Raw genomic sequence first — 10,883 nt, 5'->3', positions numbered from 1 at the left:
TCTATTAAATGCCGACCAATCGACGATAGTGAAACCCGCGTCTTACATCGCGTCTGTTGTTACCGGGGTCAGGAAGCCTCGAGAATCTCATTATTGAGAAGTAGATGATGAACTGTCGGACCTTGGATGTGTCTCATTTTCGAAAATTGTTGTCAACTGTTCTTTTTTCTGTTATTCGCTGGACCAGCATGCTTGTTTTCATTCTATTTATAATTATATCATTTTCCTTTGTCTTTCAGGGACATTTTGAGAGCGAAGTAAAATCTACTCACCCTCTTCAAACAGTCATTTCTTATGATACACAGGCCTGGATACCATACATACATACATTGCTAGAAATCATAAAGTGAATTCCAGATGGTAACATAAACTTCTGAAATTGTTATCATATTTATGCCGATGTGAGAATGTTATTTTCGAAGTCATGAATTGTGACATCAAGAGATTTTGTTTTGTTTTGCTTTTTTTTTTGTTTAAATCAAAACTACCATAAGGCGTCCTAAACTTAAAAAGAAATTGGGGCAAGTTCGATTGATCATCAGTTTCTGTTCACCAAAACCTAGAGAAACTTGGGTCATTGTTCCTTAAAGAAGAAAAGGAGTAAAAAGAAAGGAAGAAAATATATATATATATATATATATATATATATATATATATACATATTTCTTCTTTTCTGTTTGCCTACCACTTCATGCTTAATTCTAATTTACTGACCAAATCACATAGGAATATAGTAGGAGGGAAAGGGAAGCCTATTACCACTCTCATGTTACTTTTCATGTAGTCTATTTACTCGTGAATAGTTTTCTTGGATTTAGACCGGGGGATGCAAGGATTATGGGTGTACTTTCAGGGAATACTTTAGTGTTGAATATCATGAACGGTCTTAAACGTTCGTCAAGAAAAGACTACTATCAGTATAGCGCCACAGAACGGGTCAGTTGATGCTTTTTGGTTGAACTGTGCGCATGTTCTTTTTTTTTTTCTTTTTCTTTTGACTTTCAGAATGGATTTCGTTTATTTCTTGGCATAACACATGTTTGAATGTATAGGAAATCGGATCGTTACTTTCCAGTATAGCTTATCGATAATACCATGACTATGCGTGAATTTCTCTTCTTGGAGAAATGGTAATCAAACCAAATTTCTCGGTTCATTTTTGGAGTGATGGAATATGATTCCTATGTTGTGTTAGTGAGAGTAATCACGCCGACCTGAGACAAGTTTGTACTTATTAAAAAAAATCATTTCACTCCCAGGAAACGTGTTTGGTGTAAACAATCCAATCTGTAGCTAGGAGGCAACGTTCGGCACTTTCATTGCACAGTGTTTACATATATAGATCAAGTTGTGTGACCACTTCCAAGGCAGAGGATATCCAACACAACAAAACGAGTCACCTCAATACAGACATTACTATAGGTCACGTGATATCCTCACTTACCTGCCAAAAGCAATCTATTCAGAACCACACTGCGGAGGGTCTTTACTGGTACAGGTGTAATCTCATAAACAATATTGTCAAAGCCAAGTTTTCAGACACGCTAGAGTTTGATTGCGTAGTTCCAACATGCACCCCAACTATGTTGGTAAACCTTATCCCATTTCATCACACGAAGCTGCAAAATGCGAATGAGTCACAAAAGGCGTCATTTGCCCCTTCGCGACCCCTCCCTTTAAACGCACCACGAAATCCATCTTTGTTCTTTGGCGTTTGCATTGCATACAATATCGTTCTTGGGTGACATCTCGTTACCATCTCTACGGTTATATTGAAGCCACATTGTAATCAGTCAATGAATACATCGCTTTGTTTGATGTGGTGAGAGGTTTTCGTTATGTTGATTGGACGATTAATACCAGGAAGTTCCTTTTTGCTTGTCTTTTTCTTTCCTACGGACACTTCGGAATGCAGAACTGATTGAACACGTAGTGGTACACCGCGCAGCGCAGATGAATTGGATTTAATTTCCTTATCTGGCATCACCAAAAGCAGGATGGTCCGATTCACGTTGTGTACTTGAAATGTTACCTTCGAGTGATACCGGTCTTGGTTTATTCCTTCCCCCCTGCAATATTTCGAAGGTCAGTATAGTTTCGAATCACAGAATAGTAGATGTTCATATCTTATCAAGACCGCAAGCTTCGAATACTTGACACGCGGCAACGTTTTCAATAACGTGCATTTTCATATTCCGTAAGGCTGTCGTTTGCATGATCCTCATTATCATGAACCATTTTGGAAATATCATTTAGTCCCAGTCTATAAATTCACCTTCTGTATTTAGCATTCCATCTGAAATGATTGTACATGCATGCCAACGTGAACCCAATTCATGCTTCTGTCTTTTCCTGATTTTTTTTATTCACTCAATCGGTATATATCTGCAGTCATCCAATGCAATACCTTTTCCAGACTATACCCAATGATTGAAAACTACGAGATATCAAAGTATTAGTTTGTTAATTTGCATGTTTTTCTCATGTGCAACGATGATATATAGATGGATTCAAACAGCTGCAATTGATTACAGGAGTATAAATGACTTTGTAAAAGATTACGTTCACTGCAGAAGTTTATCAGAGACAGACGATCAGCTCCATTTTCAAGGCGGTAGTACCAAAATCAAACATACTCACCTTTACTCCTGAGGGCAGGCAGGTAAATGGAATTCCATACCAATTTGTGATGCTCTAAGCGTTTGAAATTATCTTTCCATCGAATGAAGTGGCACAATTTTGTCCTACGTTTCCACAAACCTGTCGTTTTTTTATTCAATACTTTTGTTTTTCACTCAGTACCTGTGTTTTTCATTCAGTATTTGTGTTTTTATGTTCAGAAAGAGTAAATAGCCTGTTGAGGTAAAAGAACATCGTGAAAAATCAACACGTCATGAATATAACTTTGGTTTGAACATCATAAATGCGAATGATGAGTTTTAAGAGAATGTTTTTCATGCCATAAATAGGGACTCTTGTTGTGATACGTACATGTACGTCAGAAAACCTCACTTAGCTGTAAAGAGTGCTTTTTTTGGATAACCAATTCCCCGCACCAACAACAAACGATCTCAAACATCAAGTAAGTGCTCGGGAAGTTGTATTTTCTCCCTGCAATAGGGTTACTGATCATTCTACTTCACTTAGAAGTCATGATGGGGTGTGTGTGTGTGTGTGTTTCGGGCATTCGTCGGCAACATGAAGGAAAACTTGTGAAAAAAAGAGAAACCTATTGTACGATACTGGGTTTATCAAAGGCAGGCAATTTTCTGGGAGTGTCCAATGGGCTGAAGAGGACGGTTATAATATGGTTGCTTCCACTGTCGAATTTCCTTTTTCTTTGTGAAGGTGTCTTTGTCCAAAAACTGACGTTTCGGTGAAGTAGAAAAGGTGTTGTGTGCATGCAAACAATCAATTCAGCACAGTCGAGCTGTACTTTTCACTTTACCCGATTTGACGAGACTATAGGAGAACGGGGGGTAAGATGGAAGGAAAAGGTACATACAACTCAAGGATATATTCGTTTATGCGGAACATGTTGAGGTCAGACGTGCACTCTTGAAGGAAACGAAGCCAATTATCTTCTTCTTTTAATTCTGTGTAATTTCTCACAAAGGTATGTACTCTCTAAAAAAAATCGAGTGACAATTTTCACTCTAAAAAGAGTGAATACAAAAAGAGTGAATTTCGAGTGAAATTGGAGTGAATTTTGAGTGAAAAAGCTCATTTTCACTCATTTTGGAGTGACGTCAGGGATCACTCCAAAATCTTTGAGTGATCCCTGACGTCACTCCAAAATGAGTGAAAATGAGCATTTTCACTCAAAATTCACTCCAATTTCACTCGAAATTCACTCTTTTTGTATTCACTCTTTTTAGAGTGAAAATTTTCACTCGATTTTTTTTAGAGAGTACTAGACGAGGTGGCTACCTTTTCGACATGGCTACCATTTGCCATTTTGTGGGTTTATGTCATGAGATATAAAGATAGAGAATTGAGCCCAAGTAAAGAGAAATCAATAATCACTTAGCAAGGGTTAACCCAATTCTTGTCTAATGGGACAAAACGCATGTTAAATGGAGGTTCCTTTCAACCATTTGGTATATTTTTAATGATAAAATAACAGTGTTTGTAAGGCGATGAAAGAGATCTCAACTATACCCTGTCCAGTACTGTTCATGTGAGGCGATCTCGGGGTTGGTACCTTCGTCTTCACTTCTACTTTTTATTCAGTGCAAGGTTTCTTTGGATCCGGTACCTCCTTTTCCCTTTGGTGTTCCGCATGGAGCGGATCATGATTTGACTGACTCGCTTGACTTAATCCACTGACTGACATACGGGGCTGCAGCAGCACTCATCCGGCGGACCCCCTCCTCGGCATTCCTCAGTTTCGTTCAGCTGTGTGGCTGTCTCGCAGTTACTTTACCTCGAGAAGAATAGGAATGAAAATGACATGATGGAAACACACGATAATGACGGCAAACAAATCTATGAATTTGACGTGATGCAGCTATCACATAACATGTTTGCATTCGTGTCTGTACAAAATACATGTACCAAAATAGAGATCAGTTGTACATATCAAACTGCATTAAGTGAAAGGGTGTATGCGTCGGGTGCCAGGGTTGGGTGGGCTGACAATCTAATGTTAGAACTTTTTTTCCCTATTTGTTCATTTATCTCTATCGTTATCATGATTCTTCAACAGAATTCTACCAGTAACTACTGATGACCGCATCACAACTGGAATACTAAGCACCACATCATCGAACAATTTTCTTTTCTTGTCCAAGGTCACAGGAAGCGAATCTTCGATATGGCCCTCGTTCGACTTTGTCTTTACCTCAGTGCCATTGTACTGTCGCATGGGATAGCTCCTCTGAATCCGATTAAAAAGTGCACATCCCTAGATTGTCCAAACGAAGAAGTGGAATTGCTCGAAGTTGAAGATGCACCGGTGTATCGCTACTCGAATAATGCAGCCAATTTCGATGAGGCCAAACCAGCCCCTATCCATGCCGATATCGACACAGGCGACAATAGAGGACACGGAGCCGCCTCTCCTGTGACCCGAAGGAGTCGACAGGAAAATGGCGGAATTGGCGAAACTACTTTCCAACGGATGGATAAGGGTTCCGTTGTAGGAACCAGTGCGTTGGAAGGAAGTCGGATCCAGCGTCAGCACGGTCACCAGCGTCAGAGGACTTCGGAGGATTACCTGCATCAGGAACCGGAAGATAGCCACGGAGACAATCAACGAGGGCTGAAGCAACAACAACAAGAGCAACAGAAGCAACCACAGACGCATCGCCATAGATTAGGATCCCCCGTCGTCGAAGAAGACAACCCATCTGACGCTGCATCCTTTGAAGCTGTTGAAGATGGCATCTTTTGGTCAGCGACGGTGGAGGATGCAATACCACCAGGTAAGTTGAGTTCCGGTGGCTGTGCACAGATATCAAGGAGATTCCATGTAACGTTGCGTAATGTTTTGTCGTAAAAGTTGAACTTGAAGAGATGTTTTCGTGTATTTTTTTACTTTATGTTGCACAGCCATAACGTGAAAGGCATGTCTTACATTATGATAATGTATTAACATTTCATAATCATTACATCTATTCTAAGCTTATCAGGGCAGTGAAGCTGAATTGTGTGCTGATGCTTACACTTATCCTGTTGTCTTCTTTTGTTTGTTGTACACCATTGTAAACATTGTATATACATTTTTAGTTTTGCAATTGCCACTTTGTTTGAGATCTGTGTCAAAAATTTTATGCAGATTCTAGATATCAAAACCTTCAGTTATTCAATACGACGGAAATTTCACAGTCGAGAAAAAAAGACATATAGACACTCATTTGAAACCAAGTGGCAAATGTGTATTTAATTGTGTATTTTGAATGTCAACATGGAATTGTGTGAAAAAAGTCATCCATGTACTCTTGTTTGCAAACTCGTCCTTTCCAGGCAGAGTCTAGTACAGACAAAAATTGGAAATGATGCTTGGTACTCCCTGATAGCAGACGGTGCTACCAGATTACGGCTCGACGGAATTTTCAAAAGTTAATGGACATGGTTCATTTCGAAGACTTTCCTCCAGATGTAAACTTCTCATTCCTCCCATTACCTTTCTTGTGCCAGGCTTGTCAGTAACTGTGGTCAGTATAGGTACATAAGGCTACTTGGCATCACCAGTTTTATCGGTATAGAATAGCAGAAGATTAAACATGCTTTGTTTATATTGTCAGAAGTAAACATCAATAGAATTTGAATCTATAATAAGGAAACACATGGCAAGCCCAATTAACATCACATGAATAATAGTACATGAAATTTCATACAAGGATAAATCAAACCAGACTCTCTTTGGAGGGGACGAGTTTGTAAATGGTATGTAGTTGATGTGTAGTAGTGGTGGTAGCATGCCCAACCTGACAATCAGAGGGGTGTGTTCAAAAGCCCCACGGGTTCTACGAGGTCTCTGGAAAGGGAGGGTGTTCAAAGTGAAACCCGTGGCTGTCGCTTGTACGATTGAATTGAGCAGGTCTGAGCGAGGCGGAAGCGGAAAGGTGGATCCAACAAATTCGGAAGCATAAGGTGGTGAAAGTGGAAGGCGGTTCCAGAGAAAAGTGCGGAAGCGGCAAGAACCGCCATGTAGAGTTTGAGGATGGCTCGACGTCTTGCGCCCGATACCGCGATCCTATGTCACACTTTGTGTTGGGTAAGATGGTGGGAAGCATACTTTACTGTTTCGGAGGGATAGATCGTGATAGCACTTGTACTTTATCGGACCTGTAGGCAGCAGTCAAGCTAGATCCTCATGTAGTCGCACGTGATATTAGTAAGGTGCTATCTTACTCTCCCCACTGTGTGTCTTGTGTAGCTATTGCAATGTTCTTTCTGAAACAGTCGATCAAAGGGAGTGATTGTGTGCCAGACATCCGCGATGTCAAGTCTTGGGTTGCAGTGGACGAGAAGTGACTGTTTCATGACATTGACAAAAGTTCGTGTGTATTGTACTCATGTTTTACGATTTTTTAAAACCCACTGCATTATAAAGTCCCTCTCATCGATCTATATGTGATAGCACAGTGTTGCTTTCTCGAAAGAACCCTCTAGCACCGCTCATTGCAATGCGAGAAATCGTAACTAGAAACAAACAGAAGAAACGAACAGGGATTTTGTGTCCTTTGTCGATAGCGAAGAGAAAAATGCGCCACAAATCGAATTGTTTCGAACAATTTTACCTCTGTCCGCAAACTGTGCTAGTTAAAGAATCTGCAAACTATTGGGTATTTTGCTTACCGATAGATTGATGGCTTGGATTTTATGTCTGCTGAACGGTTACCATCTGTATATGTATGTGTGTGTATGTGTGTGTATGTGTGTGTGTGTGTGTGTGTGTGTGGGTGGGTGTGTGTGGGTGGGTGTGTGTGGGTGTGTGTGGGTGTGTGCTTGTGTGTATGGGTGTATGTGCATGTCCCGTATCTGCACATTCTCTCTTCTTCTTTTTTTGATAGTTACCACTTACTTGTGTACGCAAGAATGCATCTGAATATCACTTCTGTCCTGTCACACTTTACTGCACAAGATTTGTTATGGCTCATGTCACTTTGCAGCGGAATCTTGAGAACGAGCCAAATGAATAGCAAACTTCTTGTGATTATCTTATCTTATTTCTTTCAGGCGTAGCGGAAAGAAGTCTAGAGTCGACAGGACATAAGATCGACATAAGATCGATCTACCTAACAAACTAATTGTAGTCTTCCATGTTTCCCCCCTCACAACTGTTGGTACACATGTAACATACAGGGGAGCTGTATTGCTACCATCTGGCTAGGATTCTCGGACTCAGGAATGTGCCCACAGTTGTCTTGTCTAAGGTCTCCTTCACGGACAGTTCCTCCCAGTGGGCATCGGTGATCGATGATGTCCGAAATGCTGGTTGGACCGACAACACGATGGCGAGCTTCAGCCAGTGGGTGGATGGACTTGGCCGGTATGTCATGACGTCAACCGTTTTGTAGTTGGAGTTTACCTGTGACTGACGATCATAAGCTAACGATCATTATAAAATGATAGTAGTAGTAGTAAAATTATAATACACATGCTCATCGTAACAGCTAAAAGTGATCACGACGTTAAACATTGACACGTAGAAAAATTCAGAGACTCAATCAAATTTCTTTTCTCTATACAGCACCGACTTACCAGAGATTCTGTTCGTCAACCAGCGCAAAACCCTTACTCCGTCATCGCCCGGTTTCGCCGACCAGAATTTGACCCAGCTAGCCGAACTGGCCCAGTTTAGCGATCTCATCGTGTTCGACTACATCACGGCTCATCTCGATAGGTTAGCTCATTTAGATATTAATCAACTAACTTATACTTTCAATTTGTATTGTTCGTAGCTCTGCTAAAATTCTAAAGTCGACAATTCATTGGTAATTGATTGCTTTGTTATCATTTGTGTACAAGAGCCAAGTCCCGGAATAGATCGTTTTACATCGACCGTCATGTATTTGATTATCAGTCACGTCTTTACCGCGAATGTGTCCTTTACCGTTTTCTTAACTGTTGAAAATCATATTATTGATGAATCGCCCCTGTACTTTTCTGCCTTTTTCATCTTCATCCACGCAATAGCGTTTTGAATTAGTAGCAGTTTAATTGTTTTGTTACGAATGTGTCGTTTCCACACACAAAAAAAAAGTTCAGAAAACGGTTAAGAAAACATTCGCCATATCCACTCGTGAGTTGAATGATTCATATCTTAGATTGTACAAATATCATAGTTGACGAATAAATTCTTCTCATGGTCCTTTTAAACTTCATCTTCGAGGAGAGTGAGATTAGTAAACTTTGTGTGTAACACGAGGATCGCGTATATAATAATAATAATAATACATACATACAATTTCTATAGCGCCGTTCTCCACTTTGATTAAATGCTCAAGGCGCTTTACAATTGTACATCAAAGCAAACAGACTGAAGATACAAGTACATCATCGTAATAGAAGAAGATGAAGAAGCAGAAAAAAAAAGACATGAAAGCTGTCTTCAAAAGACACTGATCTTCAAAATGCACTGCTAAACAAATAGGATTTTAAAGTACTCCTGAAAGATGTTATAGAGCTTGAGTCTTTCAGCTCACGAGGAAGTGAATTCCACAGTGTTGGTCCAGCGTGAGCGAAAGCTCGTTCCCCCCAAGATTTCCTAGAAAACGGAATATGTAAAAGACCTGAAGTTGAGGATCGAAGAGTTCGTGAAGGTTGGTATTGACGAAACAAACAAACATTGTAATCAGGAGCTGTTCCCTGTTAGCTCATAAAACATTCCTAGTTTTAAGTATGGTTGTAGCATTCAAGATTACATACTATGCACTTGATCACAATCATTCAAATTTCATTTCACCAGAATGACCATCCGAAAAAATGCAGTGGACTACTACAACATGGATTCCCTATACAAAGGAGAGGTACACAACTTGGCCAAGCACGAATCGAACGGAGGTTTGTGGTTCATAGACAACGAAAACGGCATCTTCAACGCCTATGCCGTGGCCTACGGCTACAAAAACAAAGACCAGATGCAAGGCATGTATTGTTCATGTGTGTATGTTTTTGTGTGTCTGTGTGAGTGTACGCCAGCTAACAGACTCAAGCTTAAAGTCACATACCGTTTAGTTGTTCTCAAACCCTGTATCAAAATTTACTCAAAGAGCAAATACTTCTTGGATCAATCTGCAGAAACATTCCGATTGTCCTGTTACCGTCATCCAGGGTTCGGCCGTTGAATGTCCTTGGCTTGACGCAAATATTGGCGCAAAATACATGCGAGTTAAGCTACAGTCCTGCGGTATACAGGCCAAATAAGAAAGTTACTATTTAAGCGTACAAATACGAAACCTAATCCAAAATATATCTTTCGCATTGACAGGACATCAACACAATCATCCTTCGCGAGTTATGACAGCTTCACAGTGCAGCTTTAAAACGTCTCGTTGTTCAGGACAACGATTGCTCCAACAGGCAACGTAAGACCTGCAAGTGAACCTACATGTATCAGAAACCACTGCCAAATATAAAAACAAAGTAAACATGTAGGAATAAAGGCATGACGCTGAGAGATAAATCTTCCTCAACTGAATGACCTGTACGGACTCTGCACTCGCAATTTCTGTATTCTGTAGACCTGATACACAGCATCTTTTCCTCATTCCAATCCCATATAAGGCGTCAGGATGTCTTTAGACGGTCTTAGGAAATCAGCTATGTACTCTAATGCCAATTCATCCCATCCGTGCAGGTTACATTGAGGAGGTGCTGCACTCCATGTGTATATTTCGGCGATCCACGGTCTCCATGGTGAACAAGCTGGCCAAGATGGATGACCCATACCTGTTCCTCAACCAGACGGTGGTGGCAGAAGAGTCGGATGCAAACGGATTCAATCTATCCATGGTGAAGCCCTTTCATATCAGCGAGACTTTCAAGAAACGCGTAGCGGACGCTGCGCTCTGGATAGAGAGTTGCAAGTCGTACGTGAAAGGTGCGGAGAAATGAGAACGAAGTATCATAGGAATCAGTTGAATAATGAACAAATCATACTCGTGAATTTTTACAATAATTCAATCAGCATTATCACTAATTGAAAAAAGGGTCATTTTATATTACTTTGCGGAGTTTGTGATATGCAATCTTTCACGAAGTAATGCTTGTTTTCTTTAAATTAGCAGCGAATGCTTAGGGACGACTTCATCCAAGCTTTAAAGTATCACAGAAAGAGTATGACTAACGGAAAGTATTGGGTGATTTTATTTTTGATATTACATGAGCAAAATGATAAATTGATAGAATAGGTTTTGGACAACGTATGCAGG

General features: G+C 40.3%; 1 protein-coding gene across 1 annotated transcript; it reads left to right on the top strand.

Annotated features, from left to right (window-relative positions):
- Positions 1 to 4,816: 4,816 nt before the first annotated feature.
- LOC139731535 (four-jointed box protein 1-like) lies at positions 4,817 to 10,566 on the top strand. Its single transcript, XM_071642418.1, has 6 exons — positions 4,817 to 5,426; positions 6,545 to 6,721; positions 7,813 to 7,999; positions 8,201 to 8,353; positions 9,419 to 9,597; positions 10,310 to 10,566. Exons 1-6 carry the CDS (start codon positions 4,817 to 4,819, stop codon positions 10,564 to 10,566), a joined length of 1,563 nt encoding a protein of 520 aa, XP_071498519.1.
- The last annotated feature ends 317 nt before the right edge of the window (positions 10,567 to 10,883 follow it).

This window comes from Diadema antillarum, unplaced genomic scaffold, assembly GCF_040938485.1.
Source record: "Diadema antillarum isolate AM-2024a unplaced genomic scaffold, OU_Dant_1.0 seq00000377_RagTag, whole genome shotgun sequence".
In the NCBI taxonomy this organism is placed as follows: domain Eukaryota; kingdom Metazoa; phylum Echinodermata; class Echinoidea; order Diadematoida; family Diadematidae; genus Diadema; species Diadema antillarum.
Note: the sequence above shows the minus strand (reverse complement) of the source record. Positions and strands in the feature narration are given on the sequence as shown.

Bases quoted from the DNA above. Each gene is read 5' to 3' on its own strand.
- LOC139731535 (XM_071642418.1), top strand. From the start codon at position 4,817: ATGGCCCTCGTTCGACTTTGTCTTTACCTCAGTGCCATTGTACTGTCG. The intron at 6,722-7,812 runs GTAAGATGGTGG...TGTAACATACAG, and splicing joins TATGTCACACTTTGTGTTGG to GGGAGCTGTATTGCTACCAT. The intron at 8,000-8,200 runs GTATGTCATGAC...TTCTCTATACAG, and splicing joins TGGGTGGATGGACTTGGCCG to CACCGACTTACCAGAGATTC.